General features: G+C 46.6%; 1 protein-coding gene across 2 annotated transcripts in view; it reads left to right on the forward strand.

Moving 5' to 3' along the window:
* The window catches only part of immp2l (inner mitochondrial membrane peptidase subunit 2), a 98,647-nt gene extending 97,742 nt beyond the window's left edge, over positions 1-905 (forward strand). For both annotated transcript variants that reach the window (XM_084451149.1, XM_084451148.1), the window contains exon 6: positions 183-905. In XM_084451149.1, coding sequence (XP_084307275.1) covers positions 183-326 — 144 coding nt within the window. In that variant the 3' untranslated portion in view covers positions 327-905. The remainder of the gene's footprint in view (positions 1-182) is intronic.
* Positions 906-22,853: the final 21,948 nt, after the last annotated feature.

Genomic DNA, 22,853 nt, shown 5'->3' on the forward strand with positions numbered 1-22,853 from the left:
AGACATGATTTGACAATTTGAATTAGCCTTTCCTATTTTGTAATCTTTTTTTTAACCTTTTTTACTTTCCTGGAATATTACAACTACTAACTACAATATTATGCTGAGAGCCCTGTCTTGAATTATGTTTTTTTTTTTTTTTTATGGTAGCCACTCAGCGTAACCCACTTCCTCGTCCACAGGTGTCTCTGGGGTTGGTGCATGGCAGAGCCTCCCACATTATATGGCCGCCCAATCGGTGGCAGAGGATCGAGCCGTCCCTCCCCCCTGAACGGGGGCCTCTACTGAACTGGATTACGGGGCCTGAGGAAGACGAAGACGAATGAGGAAGAGTGGTGTCCTCACTTGGACCTATTCAAATCTACATTCTCTATGACGTGAAAATGTCATGTACCCCAGAGGTGACATGTCTCTTGACTCCTAGCTCTTGAAAGACAGATAACTACCAGCGAACACTATTTTTCCCAGTAGCTCAGTGACCACTGTATGTCATGTCAAGAGAAAGATATTGATTATTTTCAATTTATTGGCAGGAATTTCAAGGTAGTGCAGGTACATGTCTCAATGCTCTGAAACATGTTACAATTGGACCTTGAAGAGAGAAACACTGATTGAAGCTCTGGCCTTGATTCATACTTCATACTGTACATGTCCAAGGGCAATTGAAGATGAAATTGTAGCTAACCGAGATGGATCTTGGTGTATTCTGAGGAATTTCTTGTGTGCTGCATTAAATGTCTTGTCACTGTGCCTTTATGCCCCCCTTACGTCATACTCTAACACATGAAACTCATTAGGTGGCTTTGTTTTGATGTGATGACTCATCAGAGCTGCCATGGCTCTGTCCTTTTACAAAGAAATAAAAGTTAAAATGTATTGAGTCTTGAGTGCCTCAAAGAAAATAGTTCATTATGAACAATGTGAACTGCATAGAAGAATAAGACAAATTGACAATAACTGAGGATGTATAAGAGCATTTTTACCCAAACATTTTTTTAAACAAATGTATTGCATTAAATTAATTGATGAACGATTCTGGTAGACCATTTGAATCTCTGGTTGTTGACTGTGAAATGGCATGATTGTGAAATGATACAGATACAGGAATCACTGGGAGATGTGAGCAGAGATGCCCAGCAGGACAGAAAGTCAGCGCAGGTGTGCGCAGCCTCCCCAGTGAGCCCACACGTTCATGCTGAGTTCACATATGCATCATTCATGCACAGAGAAGGGTGGAACTGTAAGATTTTAATCTCCAAAACCCTAACTGCGCACAATGGACGACTAAACAATTTATCCTAATTTGTGAGCAAATGAGAGAATAAAGAACGACTGATCTTACCTTGATTTTAATGCACTGAATTTGATAACAGTTCCATGTTGTGAGCTACAGAGTTTGGATTAATACCTGCACTGGCTCCTCACAAATCCTCTTAACGTCACCATAGATCACTCAGTCCGTAAAGTAATGCTATAACAAGGCTTATCAAATATCGGTGAGAGAGGGATGACGATGAAGTGAGGACCCTCTATGACACCCACTATGGAGTAGCGAATTTCTTACAAATCATTTGTGATGCATGCATGTCTTATGAAGTCTCCGAAGGTGTTATTCATCTTTTCAAGTTGCGCTTCAAGTTGGGCTTGAAGTGAAGCCAAAGCATCTCTGGGCTGCGGCTCTGCCCTGTTTTTTCAACATGTTTAGAGCTAGTCTCTTTGTGAGCTCATATTCTGTTACCTTGCCAACAAATAGTGCACGCTTCAGCTGCTAGGATACCCTGCTTCTCTTGGTAAGATATGCCCTTTTTTAGACTGCTCGCAGTCTTAGCAATGACAGGGAAAATCTTTAGAAAAACATCTTAACAAATACTGCAGTGTTCCAAAAGCCCATCCTCCTGCTGTCACTCTCGGGGTAAGCCTCGCTTTCCACTTGTTTTTATGCAGAATTTATGGGCTGTTCAGGATATGTTATCTCGCCTGCAAAATATATTAAATCATTCAGAGAAGGAGATTTTATGCATGGAGTGGTTTAGGAATTCTGTCAGAATGGTGAATTCAAAGATAATAGGAACATAATTCAACCATATGTCAATATGACATTATTCTCCTCAAGGACAGTTGCTTATGATTGTGTTATTGTTGATGTTGTGTGTCTCCACCCTGTTCCACAGTCCCCTAAGGGTGACATAATGCAGTGTTCCATAAAGCTAGATACCTTACACTCAAGTGTCAATCTTAAAAGATACCTCGAAAACAATAGCACCACATCACTGCTAAAGCAGCCTCGGCCAAGGGAATAAAACCCATCACTGAGAAACAAGTTCCTCCCCCCATTTCAATGTCATCATGTATTCATACATATTGCAATAGTTTTGCCCTGGTATTGCCCTCTGTCGGCTTTTCCTGTCTCTGTAATGAAATCTTGAGGCCGTCTAAAACGCTCCATGCCTCATTTGGCCGTTTGATTGCTCCACTCTTGCTACGGACTTGACCAGTTTGAAATGCAATTATGGTAATCGGAGCACGGTCCAGGGTCACTCTGACACTTTGGGCTTTTACCTTCTCAGACGCGCCCCCCCGCCCCCAGGCCCCAGGCACACGGGTGATCAAAAGGCGTATCATCTGGCCCTGTAACAGATATATTAAACAGTGAGTGGCTGCTGTTCATAGAGAGAAAAGGCTTTAAATGAACCTTTCCACAACCAACGTCGACCACCAGAATATGGGAGTGCACAGTACTCAACCCTTTGACTTTAGATGGACCTTTGCTTCGGCCCTCCAGAAGGTATGCAAGCTCACAGCAGCAGCCAGAGGCCCATCCGGTCCATTTTGAGCCTAATGACTAGTGTGTACCCTAACAAGTAAGGACTTGAGTGAGTCACTACACTTGTATTGTGTTCAGGCCCTCCCAAGAAAGCTACAGATGTGTTTAGATTACTGGATTTAAATTGTCCTCTGGGCCCATGCTGACATAATGAGCCTTGTATATATATATTCTGGGATAATTGTATATGGTTAGTTGGAGCCTGAGACACCATTTAACGTTCTATTTCTGATTCTTTTCTCTCAACAGGGTGCCATGTTGGAAGGTCTAGAAGGATGTGACGCAGAGTCAAAGGTAGGTTGCTCAACACTCAACATTTCAAACAGTTCCATAGTATAGCATTCAATAACAAGGATATCTGTGGAATAAGCTATCCAAGGTAAGCATCTGTAGCTACAGTATCAAACAGAGGCTATGTTGGTCACACCAGTGGGTTGTGACTTCTGCCTCCACTGCCTTTCCAGCTGACCCTTAGTGATCTTCCTCAAATACAGCAGATGTCAACAATAGTCTGGTTGGTGTCTTTCTTACTTACTTACTTAATCCTCTTTGTTCCTTGAGGAACATACAGTAAGGCTGTGACTATCGGCTTCCATCTGGTCCTATCCTGTGCAGCATGTTGTGCCTCGCCCCAAGTTAGTTTAGCCGTTTTCAGTTCCGACGTCACAGTTCTTTGCCAGGTTGTTTTTGGCCTCTCATTTCCTCTTTCCAGGTGAAGTCAATCTTAAGGCTACTTTGGGAATACAGTCCTGGTCCATTCTGAGGACATGTCCTAGCCATTGGAGCTGGCACTGTTTAATTTCCAGCACCACATTGTGACAGTTTGTTTTTTTATACAGGTATTCATTGGAAATCCTTTCCGGCCAGAAGATGTGACATATCGTCCGGAGACATCCATTGTGGAATGCATTGATCTTCTTCATGTCACTCTCAACTACTTGCCAGCTTTCTGAGCCGTACAGCAGAACTGACTTAACAAGCAAATGCACTGAAAGCTTTCTCAAGCCTTATGCTGATGTCTTTACTGCATGTATGGTTCTTGCTGAATAGACTTCCCAGATATGTGAACTTCTTAACATAATCGAGAGAGCTGCCATCCACGGTTATTGGTGCATGTGGTGTTGAATTTATGCACATCACTTGGGCTCTGGAGGTATTAATGTTCAAACCTATCTGTTTTGCAAATCTGTCAGTCCTATCTGTCCCAGGCCCCCCCAGGAGCTGAGTCAGACAGGCTTGCTTCAGCCCTGCTGTCAAGACTCAGCCGAAAGAGACAAGAACACTGGGAGGAGGCTATTAATTCCTCACACTCCAGCCGCAAGGCATGGAGCATCCTTAACAACCTCACTGGTAGGTCCAGACACTCGCCCCATCACTGCTCCATCTCTGCAAACAAATTTACATCACAATTTGTGAAAAGTGAGAATACGAGGGCAAAGGCTGCGAATCGTCACGTCTCGTAGCAAAAGAATTGTCTGACTTCTGGAAGGCCACAAGTTCTAGTGACCATAACATCTCCAGTGAATTGTCACCAGAGGAGTTCGCTGCTGCCCTCCAGCATGTAAACCCAGGGAAAGCTCCGGGGCCTGATTCTATCAGCCCTGAGCTTATACTCCATGCCGCGCCTGCCTTGAAGTCCTGGTTAATAAGAGCATTCCTCTCTTCCTGCTTGCGCCAACTCAAGATCCCCAAAATCTGGAGAAGAGCCCTAGTTGTCGCGATCCCTAAGCCGAACAAGTCTGAAGGGGACGCCAAGAGTTATCGCCCCATCTCTCTGTTAACTATCCCCTTAGCCAAGATTCTCGAATGCCTCATCTACGCCCGCGTCGAACCAATCATCGACCCGCTGCTCCCACAGGATCAGGCCGGGTTCCGACGTGGGAGATCGACTGTAGATCAAGTCACCTTGATGACTCCAAAGCCATCTTTATAGACCTGATGGCTGTATGGCACTGCGGCCTCACCTGCAAGCTGCTCCGCCTGCTGCCGGACAGGCATATGGTCAGCATGATCATGGAGCTTGTCCAAAACTGTAGCTTTACCCCCACCGGTAGTGGACAGTGAAGTAGGTTGTGACGCCTTAAGAATGGCATCCTCCAGGGATATGTCCTGGCCCCTTTCCTTTATAACATCTACACCTGCCGAACACAGTCTCCAGGAAGTATACCTACGCAGACGAGCCCGCGCTGGAGTACTCTGCTGGAGACTGACAGACCGTGAAGGAGACCCTGAGCCAGGACATGCAGACACTAGCGGCATACCTCCGGAAATGGAGATTGAAGCTCAGTGAGGCAAAGGCAGTGTCGGCGGCCTTCCACCTTAACAACAAGGTAGCCAAACGTGATCTCCAAATACAAATCGATGGAACACTCCTGCCATGCTGCGCCAAACCAACCTATCTCGGAGTGACATTGGACAGGTCGCTCACGTTCCGCCAACACCTCGAGTCACTGTGCAAGAAGTTAACAGCTCTTGTGGCGTTCATGATCGACTGGTTCGATCAGGCTGGGGTGCCGGCACAAAAACATTGCGTACGGCAGCCCTAGACCTTGTCTACTTGACCAGTGAATATTGCGCACCGGTGTGGTGCCACAGCATTCACACCCACCTCATCATCCGCCTATCAACGAAGCCTTGCGCATTGTGACAGGATGCCTGCGTCCCACTCCTGTGGACAACCTTCCCATCCTTGCAGGCATCCAGCCCACTGCTCTCCGTCGCACAGGAACCGCAGCACGTCTCACCTGCCGGGCCGTGGAGCTTAACCACCTGCTCCACAACAGGCTCGCTGCAACAGCGGAGCCTCCCCGGCATCTCAAGTCAAGACACCCTTTTGTGCCTGCCACACGGGATCTCCTGCAGCAATGCAGAGATCTTAACATCAGCGAGGCAGGATGGGCGGACTACACCTGGCGTGCGGATTTGAAGGCAAACACCTCCAGATTCTGTGATTTCATCCCGGTCGCCGGTTCTTCCCCTACAGGATGGACTTACCCAGACTGGCGTGGGGGAGGCTTAATCGCCTCCGGACCGGCGTCGGACACTTCCGCTCATCGATGCACAGATGGGCCTTGGTATCCTGTGCGGCGTGCGAGTGTGGCACCGAGGAACAAACCACAGACCACGTCATCCAGGACTGTCCGATATATCGGACACCCAACGGAATGCGTGGCCTGACGGTCATGGATGACGAAACAGTGACATGGCTCCTGGAGGTGTGCCCGGATATATAGCCCGGGTGACCCCCTCACCCAGGCTCGGGGTGGTAAAAGGATAGCCCCTCGGCCCCAAGCCTGGGGGGAGAGAGGCCGCAACAACATACCCATACGACAAAGAAGAAAAAATATTATTAAGCTTTGATCAGGTCATTGTAGCGTCATCACCTCATTGTTAGGTCCCTTGATTGAGCCAAGACTTCCTCCTTCAGATAGAGATTGATAAATTTGACTATTCATAAAGGTTATCAGTTTCCCTAAACAGGGTGGTGCCCCTTAATGTATTAAATACATATTCTTTCCATATGGGGATATTTCCCATACCAGTTATAGTTCTAACCCATAGAGTGCTACAGCAGGCAAGTTCTCAACAAAAGTTTTTTGTCATTCCTTGCCCCCTTTCGACCTCCTTATCCTTGGTCTTATAGGCTTCTTGGACCTGTTTCTGGAGCCTCTGTGACTTGGTGTTCAGCATCTTAAGTTGTTTACTTTGTTCTTTTTTCTGCCAAGTCACAGTATCAGCCTGTCCTTGTTCTTCTTTTCTCTGTAGCCCAGGGGCCTCATTTATAAACGTTGCGTAGAATCCATGTAACTAGGATTGCTTAGCTAAGTAAGTGCAAAAATATACGCACAAAAAATCTCAGATTTATAAAACACTGCGTATCACAGCCCATGTTGACTTACGCCATGCCAACACCAGCTGCCCTTTATAAATCACAATCAACACTTAACTTGACGCACGTGAACGCGCGTTCTGATCACACCCCAATTAACGCCCACAATTGCCTATAAATGGTTAGTGATACACCCCTAATACATATGCAATGAGAATGGAGCCGGGTGAAAAAGGCAGAAAGAGAAAGAGAAATTTTACTGAGTGCGAGGTGGAGGTATTGGTCAATGAGGAAAAGACGCGCCAAAAGGTTATTTTCGGAACGATGATTTCACATGTGCACGACTGATTAGAGCACCTGTTAGGCCTGAGTGGTCCCAATTAGATTATAATTAATTATCTATCATGCAGGCTATATTGGCATTCGTTTAGTGCAGTAGGCCTTATTAGTTGGCTGCTGATATCCAAACTGATAATCAGTATAAGCCTATAGTGTTGTTGCATGGGTAATGGGGTTTGGATCTATATTGCACGTAGCCTAATGCTTCACAGAGTGGCCCATGATTAAAAGGCCTAACTTATCAAGGTATAAACGGGTCGATTTACAATGACATCCATAACAATTCAAACATGTAGGCCTATAGTGACTACTTAAGGCAATTATCCCCAATTAAACTGTGCGGCAGATCTGAGGGTTCTTTGCAGCAGCCAATTTGTGTATTTTCCGGGATATCATGCATTTCACATACTTTCTCAAAACATTCTGTAGGCCTATAGAAGCTGCGTGCCTCCAATTGATGTTGCGGGATAGCCAAGCACATATTAGAACATCTGTGCATAGCCAAGCACATATTAGAACATCTATATCCAAGGCCCCGTGCGTCATGGCCTACTATAATCCAGCTATAGTGCCTGCATCGAGGTCTTGTAAATACTGTATATGGGGTCCATGGATGGGTTTCATGTGATTCTATAAAGCGTAATTATAGCTACACACACGACGATTAATAATCTAACTTGCTCCCTTGTGTTCTTACATGATGACTGACATGCGTTTTTAGGCCCACATTCCTCACATGCCTGCTACATGACAATCATATGGCAATATGAGGATATATGATGATGTACAATATAGCCTAATGTAGCCTACAGTTGCCTCAAGTAGGACATTTCCATTCACCGTTGCTGAACATCATTGTAATTGCGGTTTGCCTCAGTGATCATTTGGGTTTACATAAAAGTCTAATCAAATATAGGCTATAAATACATAAATAGCCTACATTAACGAATGAATAGGTGGATAATTAAACATACGAATAATTAACTTAATAAATGATTAACTGAATAAATATACTCCAACGCCGAATGCAACATTTGTTTGGTGCGGTATAGGCCTTATTATAGTTGTCGGCCATCGACATACGGAATCATTACTAGCCTATGCTCGTGTTGTGTTGTGTTATCAACGCAATGTGGCTTTTATTCATAGGCTACTGCCCGTGATGCTTCACGGGATAGCCTATAAATGAAGAGGCCTACAACATAACATTATATTATGACACAAATGGGTCAATTCACAGACACATCCAAAGCATAGACATTATTTAGTGATTAGGCTACGGTGGCGATTGATTCTGTTTAAACTGTGTGACACATTAGAGGGTTTCTTGTAGCGACCAATGTATTTATTATTCAATATGTCATGTGTTTCACAGACTTTCCCGAGTTCCATCCCTCTGCCATCGGAGTCGCGTTTTCCTGTTTCTCCAGAAACTTGCTTATCGTAGTTACGGGAGGGTCGGAGTGCGCACACCTTCCGCCAATTTATCGTTAAGCTCGTTTTTTATAAATACCGAAAGTTGCTTAGAAAGTTGCTCAGCATGGGTTAGGTAGGTAGGTAGGTAGGTACTGCATTTGTAACGCGCTCCCCATCCAGTTGTTACACTGGCCCGGAGCGCCATTCACACACCAATGGCGGCGGCTGCCACGCAAGGCGCGTGGCTGCTCATTGGGAGCAATTTGGGGTTCAGTGTCTTGCCCAAGGACACTTCGATAGGTAGTCAGGAGGAGCCGGGATTCGAACCACCGACCCTACGATCACTGAACGACCTGCTCTACCAACTGAGCTATACCGCCGCCCGGGTTATGCACGCTTTTGTACTTACGCAACGTTTATAAATGAGGCCCCAGGATCTTAGTAGCTGTCTCAACATAGGTGTTCTTGATGGTTTCCCATTTGGTGTGGATATCAGTGTCCTCATCAGTTGGCGCTAAGAACACCAAAGAGATTTCTCAGCTCCAACACAAACTCTTTGTTGATGTTCTGACATTTCAGTTTGCTGATATCGAGTTGTCTCTTTAGTTTTTTTTTACTTTCCTGAGTTTCAGTTTGATATTAGCTGTCACCAGGTGATGGTCGCTGTTGGCATCCGCACCATGGAAAACTCTAAAATCTTGGAGGGAACTGCGCCACTTCCCATTGATTAGGATGTGATCAATCTGGTTAGTTGTAAGTCCATCAGGGGACCGATCGAGTTGGTCTTATGTGGGAAAATGGTACCACCAACTATGCAGTTGTTTTCAAGGCAGAAGTCAACAAGGGTTCAAGATTAAGGTTAGCAAGTGGTTACAATCCTCTCTTGTTCAATGTCTCCCAGAGAAAAAAAGATGAACTTGACCCTGATCAATGTCCCCCAGAGACCAAAGATGAACTTGCCTCTGTTCAACATTCCCCAGAGAAAGATTATAAGTTTGACCCTAACAGCATCCCCTTACAGTCATAGGTCTAGCATCTCCTCAAAGACTATAGTAGGTCTAGACTAGTTACCATTCAGGCTCATCTTCAGTCAGATCAGTTCATCTGGTAGCGCTGGCTGAACAAGCAGAACTCTTAGCCAAGGCAGCTTCCTTAAAGGAAAGGCATGCCTTTGAGATGAGGGAAGAGGAGATAAGAAGACAGATAGAGCGACTAAGCTGGCAGTGTTAACTTATGTTGAAGTGCAAATTAACTCTACCCTAGTTGATGGAATGAATGCCTACCTAGAGGAGAAGATGAGGCCAGATGGGGATGTGAAGATTGCCAGTACAAAGGAAGCAGTGCAAACAGGAGCTCAAACAACGAACATCCAATGAGAAATGTCCATTCGACCAAAGGACAGAGCAGATCATCTACCCCTGTGGCAGGTGCCATACCCAGAGGAAGGTTCCAAAGGAGACCACAGAGGGTACTGGATACCACACTGCAGGTAATGCCGTGCGCACACTACAGGATAATCTGGGCCGATTTAATTATTACGTATGTCCAATTCACTCCTCCCGAGAATCGGGGTACAGCTTTGGGCTAGACAGCTGATCGGCCCTGATCTTCAGCCCCGATTCTCTTGTACTTTGCGGGGTTCTAAGATCCAATCTTATACCTCCCGATCGGCTCAGAGCCTGCCCTGATTAATATCAAACATGTTTAATATTTAGGATTTAAAATCCGGATGATTACGTAATTTAGAGTGGAAACCCACAATAGCCAAGGAGATCGCATTTCCCTGGTATGAATCGCCACTCTGAAATTGTGTAGTGTGCGGTCCTGCGTCTTGACTGAATCGTGGAGTATGCGTTCTTACGATTAAAATATTTAAAAATCGGTTAAGATGATCGTTATGTCTGTGGTCTCCCACGTTTATAGAATCGGTTAATATTTTATAGAATCCTCTAGTCTGCGGCCAGCATTAGTGGGCGCAATGGCATCAAAAATATTTGTAATTTTAGAATTGAAATTATCTACAAGCTCATTGACTGAGGTGCAGACTAGAGGATTTTCAAATCTTAACCGATTTTATGAACGTGGGAGACCACAGACATAACGATAATCTTAACCGATTTTTTATTATTTTAATCGTAAGAATGCACACTCCACGGTTGTGGGGGGGGCCATTGTGTATACACCCTATTTCATTTAAACCTGATTTTTGCACTTGCTTTTCTCCGCAAATAATGCCTTGCCTTGCCTTGATGTATCATGACAAAACTCGATGGGAAATATTGTGTATATATCTCACAATATTTCCCATTGAGTTTTGGCATGATAAATGGTGTGGAATTTGTTGAGAACAGATGACTTCACCTGTGCTGCTGACGGGAGCTCAGGCCAGAGAGGTGATGAGCATTAAAGATCAGCTCATGGCTGATGCTTTGTGGATAACACCCCAGAAAAGTAGAGCTTGAGGGAGAAAACTGAGGAGAGGTCACATGTTCTGAACATGACCCACAGCTGGTACATCAAAGGCCTGAGGGTCTTTAAATGGTCTTCTGGGTCTGGCAGGAGCCAGGTCTCCTAGTCTTGTTATTTGAATGTGCTGCTCTGATCCCATTATGTTTTTTGAAATATAACCACCTCTTATTAATCCATTAGGCTATACATAGCATACACCAGAATTGCTACAGCCCATTACAGAATAATAGACATTATGGCTGAAAATATGTCCGTAGATAGTGAAATAAGAGATATAGCAAAGGCACACTGTAGATGCAACATTTATTTATACTGACTGAACCTTTGTGCATCAGCAGTTCAAAAATACAACAAATTACAAAACACAGGCGAGAACTGTAATGAAGGCTGAGGATCTGAGCAACTCACTTAAATATTCGCACTTTGCCCCGTCAGTTGGATGCCATCCATGGGACCGTTTTATGGGCTAGTTAGTCGCACTGTGCGAGACACAACAAGGCAAGGGGCAAGTTGGCGCTTGTTAATGTAATGATTCGGGTTGCCAATTTTGAAACGTACCCCCCTTAGAATCGTCGGTGCTCTGAGCTCATTTTGACCGGTGACGCCCAGAAAGTTGAATAAATTGCAAATCAGGCAACACAAGAAGTTTCACAATATTGTGTGGACATCACTGGACAAAACATAAAAAGAACGCAATTGTTAGGCATTCGTTCGGCCGTTCACTAGCTTCAGGATGAACTCGTTCAGTTACAAGGAACTAACCCTAAAAGAGAGGCTCGGTACATTACCGTTCTCCTGTGAAACGAACGAACGCACGAACGTCGTCATTTTGAACGCGTTTGTGCACAACACTGGTCAGTACAACACATACTTCAATGAGAAGGCCTATGAGGAACAAAGTGAGATGTCATTGGAGGACAAAAGATTTATGGGCTTTGCCAACCAGTCAGTCAAAGTCAAAGAGGGTCATTACTGCATTAATTTGCCTTTCAAATCAGACAACCCAACAATGCCCAACAACCATGCAGTGGCAGAACAGCGCCTCATGAATCTGAAAAGAAAGTTCAAAAGAGATCAAAACTACCAGAAGGAATACACAGAGTTCCTTAATGATGTCATTCACAAGGGCTATACTGAAATGGTTACCCCAGCACAAGTCGAAAGGTCAGATGGGAAACTTTGGTACATAAACAATACTAAACAAACTCTCGAGAGTCCACAAAAAAAGATACTGAGTTTATTATCTTATAGCTTAATACACGGGCAACACAACCAACGCCACAAACAAATATTTCAGCGCGAGGCTTTCTTCAGCGTTTCAACATGGCAGTGCAGGACTAAAACAATACACAATAGAACAAAAAATAAGAAAAAAGAACATGTTGATCACCATTCAACATAATAATGAGCCTACAAGTTACATCCATTATGCTTCAACCTGGGAGCTATATTATACATGAAAAAAACTACACTTACAACCTGTTGCCAACAATTACACATATTTACGCCAAGTAAGCCTACAGTATATACAATATATATGCAAAGAATAAACACTTGTATTCCACCAGTACAAAATGCTGACAAATACATCTACAAAAAAACATCCCAATAGTAGTTCCTCATTTAAACCTTTCGGACATTCTATTTGCAATGTGTGTATCCAAAAGGCCTCTCTCTGTAAAAGTCTTGTATCTCTGTTACCTCCTCTTTAACGGCTGCACTGTTTCAATTCCCTGAAACCTCAACGAACACACTTCATGGCCTACCAAATTAAAATGTCTGGCTACCGGAGACTTTACATTACATTACATTACAGTCATTTAGCAGACGCTTTTATCCAAAGCGACTAACAATAATTGCATTTAACGTAGGAAGAGCCAATGTACTACTACTTGCCAGAACTCACAAGTGCATCTTCTTTCTAAAACAAGTGACTAAGAGCATAATCTAGTGCTGAAGGCAAAGAATCACAATCTAAAGTACAGTGCAATATAATATAAAACAATAAGTGCTTAGGTGGGAGGATTGTTGTAGTACTTCTTGAAGAGATGAGTTTTGAGCCTGCGACGAAAGATGGGCAGCGACTCTGCTGTCCTGACATCAGTGGGCAGCTCATTCCACCACTGCGGGGCCAGGACAGAGAAGAGCCGTGACCGTGTCGATCCACCGCAGGAGCCTCGGAGTGACGGGGCAACCAGTCGCCCTGAGGTAGCAGAGCGTAGCGGTCGGGAGGGGGTGTAGGGTTTGACCATGGCCTGGAGGTAGGAGGGGGCTGTTCCTTTCATTGCCCTGTAGGTTAGCGCCAGAGTTTTAAACTGGATGCGAGCCACTACAGGGAGCCAGTGTAGGGAACGGAGAAGGGAAGTTGTGTGGGAGAATTTGGGGTGGTTGAACACCAGGCGAGCAGCAGCTTTCTGGACAAGTTCCAGAGGTTTAATGGCTGACGCCGGTGCCCCCGCGAGGAGGGAGTTGCAGTAGTCCAGGCGGGAGATGACCAGGGCCTGGATGAGTACCTGCGCCGTTTCATTAGTGAGGACAGGGCGAATCCTCCTGATGTTGTAGAGCATGAATCTGCAGGAACGTGTGACGGATGTGACATGTGAGGAAAATGACAGTTGGTCATCCAGGGTCACACCCAGATTCCTCGCAGTCCGAGTCGGGGTCACCACTGTGTCTTCAATGGTGATGGCCAGATCCCGGTGCGGACAGCCCTTCCCCGGGAGGAACAGCAGCTCAGCCTTGTCCAGATTGAGCTTGAGGTGATGTGTCGTCATCCACTCCGAGATGTCAGCCAAGCACCCAGCTATGCGTGTCTCCACTTTTGTATCAGAAGGGGGAAATGACAGAACCAGTTGGGTGTCATCGGCATAGCAGTGATAGGAGAAGCCATGCGAGCGAATGACAGAGCCCAGAGATGAAGTGTAGAGGGAAAACAGGAGAGGACCCAGGACAGACCCTTGTGGAACCCCCGTAGTGAGACTACGCAGTTCCGACGTCGACCCTCTCCATGTCACCTGGTAGGAGCGGCCCGTCAGGTAGGATGCAAACAGGGAGTGTGCAGAGCCACTGATGCCTTTCTCCTCGAGGGTGGAGAGGAGGATCTGGTGGTCTACCGTATCAAATGCTGCTGACAGGTCTAGGAGTATCAGGACAGAGGAGAGAGAGTTCGCTCTTGCGACATGGAGTGACTCTGTTACTGCAAGGAGGGCGGTCTCTGTCGAGTGGCCAGCCTTGAACCCGGATTGGTGGGGATCTAGGAGGTCGTTCTGGTGGAGGTAATAAGACAGTTGGTTAAAGATAGCACGTTCAAGTGTTTTGGATAGAAAGGATAGAAGGGAAACCGGTCTGTAGTTTTTGACATCAGAGGGGTCGAGAGATGGTTTCTTTAGGAGGGGGGTGACTCTGGCAGTCTTGAAAGCAGAGGGGAAACATCCTGATACAAGAGATACATTGATGAGGTGGGTTAGGAAGGGAAGGAGTTCAGGTGCAACAGACTGAAGGAGAGTCGAGGGAACAGGGTCTAGGGAGCACGTGGTGGGGCGGTTAGATGTTACAAGGTTGAGGGCCTCGTTGGGGAAGAGGGGAGAAAACTGGGATAAGGTGGGGCGTGGAGAGGAGGGGGGGAGCAGGGAGGGGAGAGAGGGTGGGGGGGTGAGTTTCGTGCACGGAGCGTTGACCGGGGGAGGGGGGAAAGAGGATCTGATATCGTTAACTTTCTTGTCAAAGAAGTTGGCGAAATCATCAGGGAGAAGGGAGGAGTTGGGAGTAGGAGGTGGGGGCTGGAGTAGTGAAGAGAAGGTTTCAAAGAGTTTTTTAGGATTGGAAGCAGAGGTTAGGATTTTAGAGCGGAAGAAAGCAGCTTTAGCAGCAGACAGAGAGGAGGAGAATGTGGAAAGAAGAGATTGGAAATTAAGAAGGTCCTCTGGGAGCTTGCCTTTCCTCCATTTGCGCTCAGCTATTCTCAGGCTCCGTCTATCAGTACGCACTGAGTCCGACAGCCATGGGGCAGGTGGAGTTGGGCGTGCAGGCCTGGAGGTGAGGGGACAGAGATTGTCCAGAAAAGAGGAAAGAGTAGCGAGGAGAAGATCAGTGGCAGTATCACAGGGTAGGAGAGAGAAGGATTCAGGGGCGGGGAGGGCGGAGGTGACAGTAGAGGAAAGGTCAGTAGGGGAGAGCGAGTGGAGTTGGCTACGGGCGGTAACCATGTGGGTAGGAGGAGGAGTTACAGGGGAAGAGGGGATGGAGAGGGAGTAGGACATGAAATAGTGGTCAGAGAGATGGAGGGGCAGGACAGACAGGTTAGAGGTGGAACAGTGTCTAGTGAAGAGGAGATCCAGCTGGTTGCCGGCTTTGTGAGTAGGAGGAGAAGAGAGGTGAAGATCGAAGGAGGAGAGGAAGGAGAGGAGAGGTTCCAATTTCTCACTCTGGATGTTGAAGTCCCCGAGAAGGATGAGTGCGGACCCATCATCAGGGAAGTGCGAAACTAGTGTATCGAGCTCCTCTAGGAATTCACCAAGAGGACCTGGTGGGCGATACACAACAGCAATGGTGAGCTTGATTGGATACATGACAGAGACAGCATGGAATTCAAAAGAGGGAGGGGAGAACTGTGGAATGGAGACGAGTGAGTATTTCCATGTTGGGGAAATGAGCAGGCCAGTACCACCACCTCGCCTCGCAGCTCTGGGAGTGTGGGAGAAAGAATACACATCTGACAGGGCTGCGGGTGTGGCAGTGTTCTCTGGTGTGATCCATGTCTCGGTGAGAGCAAGGAAGCTGAGGGAGAGCAAGGATGCATAGCCTGAGATAAACTCAGCTTTGGGCACCGCCGACTGGCAATTCCAAAGTCCCCCTGTCACCACTTGCTCTCTATGAGTTGAGACAGTCGGATAGATGAGGTTAGAGGGGTTACGGAGTCTGGGGGTGACCCAGTGTCGGCGTGACCCCCGGAGAGGGAACACAACAGGAATAGGATGCAAACACATAATGCTAACAAAACAGGTACCGAGGTAAATGTAGACGTACTACCTGTCTGACAGTCTAACTTGACAAAGTCGCTCTTGAATAAGTCGCCCGGTGCCTTTGGTCGCCCTAGCCTTCGGTCGCGCGCCGGAGGGAGCTGTCGCCGTCTAAGCCGTCAATGCTTAAGGCCTGTAACTGCTGATTGCTAATCGTCTGCCAGGAGAGTAGGCCACTCCCTCAGCCCACTCAACAGGGCAATTAGTCTAGCTCAGGCCGAAACTAACTCTCACAATAACATTGAATAACAAAGCAGTTTCACAACAACACTGACGACTTAGCACTAGCGTTTAGAGAAACTAAATTATACTTATGTTTCTAGTTTAGTCTTGTAGCTCCAAGTTCCTTCCAGAGGTTAAAGCAATCTTAAAGGTTAAAGACTTCTCATCTTTGTTCCTGGTGGTGCTCTTATGCTCAGTTCTAACTTTCAAATCTCTTTAAGTTTTTCCAACATACAGGCCTGTACCTTTTCATCTCACGGGTGACCTGGGCTAGTTTGGACTTCTCATACATGGTGCGTACGTTCCATGTTCATAGGCGGACCTTTGTTTGGGTTGAGTTGGGTGAGTTGTTGGCCTCTGTGCTGGAGTTCACCCCAGTGGATGAGAGGGTCGCCTCCCTGCGCCTTAGGACTGTGGGGGGGGTGGGGGGTGACTGACTGTGGTATGTGCTTATGCACCGAACAGCAGTTCGGAGTACTCGGCCTTCCTGCAGACCCTAAGTGGAGTCCTACTTGGGGCTCCTGCAGGGGACTCCACTGTCCTATTGGGGTACTTCAATGCACACATGGGCAATGATGGAGAAACTTGGAGGGGCGTGATTGGGAGGCATGGCCACCACGATCTGAACCCGAGTGGTGTTTTGTTGGTGGACTTCTGTGCTAGTCACGGTTTGTCCATAACAAACACCATGTTCGAACACAAGGATGCCCACAAGTACACCTGGCATCAGAACACCTTAGGCCGAAGGTCAATGATCGATTTCGTTATCGTATCATCTGATCTGAGGCCATGTGTTTCGGACACTCGGGTAAAGAGAGGGGCAGAGCTGTCCACTGATCACCATCTGGTGGTGAGCTGGTTTCGATGGCGGGGGAAGCTTCTGGACAGACCTGGAAAACCCAAGCGTGTAGTGAGGGTGAACTGGGAACGTCTGGAGGAAGAGCCTGTCCGGAGAGATTTCAATTGCCACCTCCGGCGGAGCTTCTCAGGCATCCCTGTGGAGGTTGGGGACATCGAGCATGAGTGGTCGGTGTTCAAAGCCTCCATTGCTGAAGCTGCGGCTGGGAGCTGTGGCCTGAGGGCCATAGGTACCTCAAGGGGCGGTAACCCTCGGACACCGTGGTGGACAGCGGGGGTCTGGGAAGCCGTCCAACTGAAGAAGGAGGCCTTCTGGGATATGTTAGCCCGGGAGACCCCAGAAGCAGTTGCAGGGTATCGACTGGCCCTAGGGCTGCGGCTTCGGCCGTGACCAAGGCAAAGCAGCGGGTGTGGGAGGAGTTCAGAGAAACCATGGATAAGGACTTTCGGTCGGCACCAAAGTGTTTCTGGAAGACCATCAGACACCTCAGGAATGGAAAGCGGGGGACCATCCAAGCTGTATACAGCAAGGAGGGGACACTGCTGACCTCAACTGAGGAGGTTGTTGAGCGTTGGAAGGAGCACTTTGAGGAACTCCTGAACCCGACTAATCCACCCTCTACGATCGAGGCAGAGCCGGAAGATGATGGGGGGTCATCAATTTCCTTGGAGGAGGTCACTGAGGTAGTCAAACAACTCCACAGTGGCAAAGCCACTAACCCTAACCCTGATGAGATCCGTCCAGAAATGCTGAAGGCGCTGGGTGTTGAGGGGCTGTTTTGGTTGACACGCCTCTTTAACATTGCGTGGAAGTCTGGGTCAGTGCCAAAGGAGTGGCAGACTGGAGTGGTGGTCCCAATATTCAAAAAAGGGGACCAGAGGGTGTGTGCCAATTATAGAGGCATCACATTACTCAGCCTCCCAGGGAAAGTGTACTCCAAGGTGCTGGAAAGGAGGGTCCGGCCGATAGTCGAACCTCAGATCGAAGAGGAACAATGCGGATTTTGTCCTGGTCGTGGAACCACCGACCAGCTCTTCATTCTCGCGAGGATCTTGGAGGGGGCTTGGGAGTTTGCCCAACCTGTCTACATGTGTTTTGTGGACTTAGAGAAGGCTTACGACCGGGTCCCTCGAGAGGTCTTGTGGAGGGTTATGCGGGAGTATGGGGTGAGGGGGTCCCTACTTAGGGCCATCCAATCCCTGTACACCCAGAGTGAGAGCTGTGTTCGGGTCCTCGGCAGTAAGTAATTTTCCTTTCCTTTCCTTTCCTTTCCAGGGCTGAGCTTTGTCACCAATCCTGTTTGTGATTTCCATGGACAGGATATCGAGGCGTAGCCGTGGGGAGGTGGGTTTGCAGTTTGGTTAGCTGGGGATCGCGTCGCTCCTATTTGTAGATGATGTGGTCCTGATGGCATCATCTGCCTGCGACGTCCAGCACTCTCTGGATAGGTTCGCAACTGAGTGTGAAGCGGCTGGGATGAGAATCAGCACTACTAAATTTGAGGCCATGGTTCTCAGCAGGAAACCGGTGGCCTGTCCGCTCCGAGTAGGAAATGAGTCCTTACCCCAAGTGAAGGAGTTCAAGTATCTGGGGGTCTTGTTCACGAGTGAGGGAACCATGGAGAGGGAGTTTGGCCGGAGAATCGGAGCAGCTGGTGCGGTTCTGCAGTCGCTTTACCGCACTGTTGTGATGAAAAGAGGGCTGAGCCAAAAGGCAAAGCTCTCGAACATGACTAACTACATTTGAAAGATAACCTCAAACACTCACTTGCTTATCTCCAAGCTTCCGGTTATATCTAAGACGCTATACATGCCGCTTTGATACTTTTTATCAGACCATTTCAGCAGGAGAGAGCTCCATGTACAATGTTTTTTTTCCTCTGGGGGGATAAATGATTCTCTGACAATGACAATAATATAGTCAGATAACAACTGTACACTCCCTTGCATATTTAACGATTACGTTTTGGCAGCCTTGGACAGAAATTAAAGTTCATTATCTGCAGATGACGCCGCTTGGAAAGATAATGTAAACTAAAATTTAAAAAAAGTATTCTCTTATAGGAATTTAAAGCTTTATAATTATAGCAAAACACCAGTATTGCCCTCCATGTTGATTTAAGCCTCTATTGCCCCAGTGCTAGGACCTTAAATAAATCACTCTTAATTACACTAAGAAAGTGGGCGTGGCTTAAACAGAAAGAAACAAACAACAGTGCAGGGTGAGAGGTGGCGTTTTTTTTAGCAGGATAACGCAAAAACTAAGAGAACAATTTTCACAAACTCCGGTGTCGCATGTTCCAACTTAGAACCCATTCAATTTTGGAACAGATCACAAGCATTGGGCAGATCCCAAGCATGGGGTGGGTCCCTGGCCGACCAAACATGGCCGGCCATTCACTTCCATTCATTTTTTAGACCAGGATTACTACCGGACTGATTTTCATGAAACTCGTGGAGGGGTGTAGCATGGGCCAATTTAGGACCCATTCAATTTTGGAGCAGATCGGAATCACAGGGTGGGTCCACGGTCCTGGCCTGACATTAATTAACCTCCATGAACTTTTGGGACTTTTTGGACTGAAAAATTCCCCCCATTCATTGCCTCCTTGGCCAGGTACAGTAAGCCTGGTATACAGCCACGGCCTCATCCACCTTGGCACGCTCCTGAGACTCACTGAGCATCTCACTGTTGTCCAACTCCAGCAGCAAACCAGTTATCTTACCCTCCAGGCTGGACTGCATTTTATGAATTAGGGGGTGAAGATGCGTACCCAGTGTCTGCTTCTGCTCCTGTGGCAGAGGGGCAGCTAGTATGGAGGCTGTCTGAGGATTCTGGTCTTGTTCACAGACATGTTTATGTTCTGGGGCAGAGGTGGTCACAGTTGTCTGGGTGGCCTGTTTGGCATTGTGGGCATGCCCCCCCCCCCCCCCATCTGATTTCACTGGGCTGGGAACAACAACTTCCCGACCACTTCCCCAATATAATTTTATGATTGTTTGGGTTGAAAAAATATCTGCACAACACATTAGGCTATATGTGCTTTTCTGAATAGGGCATTTGGATTAGGATACACCCTTAGACCAGATAACATAGATTAACGACTGATATTAGTGGATGTAATTGACCATTTATGAAACTGCTCTTGGGGTTCCTTCAAGTTGCTCTGAGGGGTTCCTTCAAGTTGCTCTGAGAAGTGCATTCCTCCATCTCCACTGGTCATGAAGGGCCACACAGTGTTCTTTCTTCTGCTCACGAGACAAACCCTACACCCCCTCCCGACCGCTACGCTCTGCTACTTCGGGGCGACTGGTTACCCCGTCACTCCGAGGCCCCTGCGGTCGATCGACATGATCACGGCTCTTCTCTATCCTGGCCCCGCAGTGGTGGAACGAACTGCCCACTGATGTCAGGACAGCAGAGTCGCTGCCCATCTTTCATCGCAGGCTCCTCCCTCCTAAGCACTTATTGTATTTCATTGTATTGTATTGCACTGTCTTCAGCACTAGATTATGCTCTTAGTCACTTGTTTTAGAAAGAAGATGCACTTATGAGTTCTGGCAAGTAGTAGTACATTGGCTTTTCCTACGTTAAATGCAATTATTGTTAGTCACTTTGGATAAAAGCGTCTGCTAAATGACTGTAATGTAACGTAATGAGACAGCATCAGCAGAATGGGGCAGTGTAGAACTGTCCTGAGCTCACCACCTGGGGACTATATCATTCTTAAAGGGATGGCCCTTCTAGTTTCTCTGTCTCTATAGTAGTGAGGGTAACTAAACACACTTGGCTTTGAATCTCAAATGAGATGTTGTTTGATTGACTTCACCGTCGCCTATGCTATCCATGAAACTAGCCTGTTAAGGTGTACATGCTGCAAAACTGATGGGCAGGATCCAGTTGTAGAGAATCTTCTCAGAGAGCTAAGCCCCGTCCTGTTGTTATTCATGAATAATTGCACGAACAGAAGATGATGGCATTGACGAATTTCCTCTACAATTGTTGGATTTCCTCTACAATTATGTACAGCTTGAGTTAATAAAGATTTCAGCCTTCATGGCGTGCAACGTGGGTGCCTAATTGCCATAGGAATGAGCCTTTTTAAACACTGTGAACAGTTAAAGTGAATGTTTCTGTCACCTTGTCCTGATGACTAGACTAAATGGTGAAATGATCATTCATGGACCAATGTCTTGATGTGACAGCACATTGACTTTATCAGTTTGTCTTTAATGATCACCTAATCTCCATTACAACACAATTAGGAGTGACAAACAGTACTCTGATACCAATGGCAGCAATAAATCACTCAATCAGACATGAGAGAGGCCTGTGAGCTTTCATTAGCAATGCTGTTGGTGTACTGTGTCGGGATAAGCTTAAAGGCTTAATAGTGGAAATTAGAAACAAAACACTTTTTTCTCAATATGGTTCTTTTTTGTTACATTGTTTAGTCACTAATTAAAACATAATAAATGTCAGCAAAGTCAGCCCTATCCCCGAGTCAGAGCAAACTCTTTCGCTCTATTCGTCTCTGAGCAGGCTATGTGTGCACCGTGGGTCTACTCTCATCCCCCCTTCTCTCTTTCACTGTTTCTCTCCATTTTCCCCCGCTCTCTCGTTCAGACCTCAGGAAGGTCAGAACACCATAGCAGGATAAATCCATTAGGACCAAATGTGAGTCCAGCACAGGTCAATACAGATTTCAGTGCTGGCCTGTGATGAGTTCAATGGCTGTCAGACACAAATCAACAGAGACATGCTGGGTAATTATTGTGCACCTGAGTGGTCAGGACTTCCTGCTCAGACAGGATAATGGAGAAAAGTTATAGGGGGACATTGTGCAACTTGTGTTTGAACTGAAAAGGTTCACAGTTCAAGGACCATGACTGCTTTACAGATACGCTGTCATTGCAATCCTGTAATAGTCTCTAAATACAGGCAAATATATTGGCAATATCATTATTAATATAGATAATGACTAGCGTTATAATGAATCAACAGCTATGTAGGCCTGTGTCTCCACTGGAAATAAGGGCCTGCTGGCCACAGAATTCTTCTTTTTTTTTCCCCGAAGGTTATTTTTCCACGTAGCGAAACTTAGAGAGCCTGCAAGTGATGCCTGCCTTGAGGACTAATTGCTTCAAAAATGCACCAATCTTTGAGGGTTTGTTGATGTGAAAAAGATGGTATTGGTCGAGTGGCAAAAAGGCTCCAGATAGCCTATATGAAGATAAGGATGTTTGCTTCATGCCTGCTCTGCATAATCATCCATAACTAATACGTCACTTCACTTTGTATTGATTTGCAGACCTGAGAATACCATCTCCATATATTGCCACACACAATGGATTCAAGACATGAAAGCGTCTTCAAAATAGCCTTCTCTCAGTAGACAAGATGCCATGTTTGAAAGAAAATACGTACAATTCAAATAAGCTTTTGATCGGTGTCGGGATGACCCAGAGGAGAGCCCACAGCTGCTCCATACTACAGTTCCTCGAGGAAGGCCTTGGAAAAGCAACATTCTCTCATCGAACTTGACAATCATATTACCAACACAGGCAATAGGAATAAAATGGCAAATTGAATCCCACTGAGCCGGTATAGTGCTGAATGCTGAGTAAAGTGGATATTTCTGTTAAAATCATTTAGGGTGATTTTACACAGGTTGCAGAGCCAAAAGTGATACCCATCTAAATTTAATTTCCCCTCTTCATGGTGGGGCGGCTATAGATATACTTCCATATGTCAGGCTGACTCCCCAGGTGTCACCGAGTGCGCTGTGACCTGGTGGGGTTCTCAACCGTACCTGGCCCACAGTGCTCCCACGCAGCAGCCCAGCTTTTGCTATTGAAGCCCCGGATAAGAACCTCC

Source organism: Borostomias antarcticus (assembly GCF_949987555.1).
Source record: "Borostomias antarcticus genome assembly, chromosome: 16".
NCBI classification, from domain to species: domain Eukaryota; kingdom Metazoa; phylum Chordata; class Actinopteri; order Stomiiformes; family Stomiidae; genus Borostomias; species Borostomias antarcticus.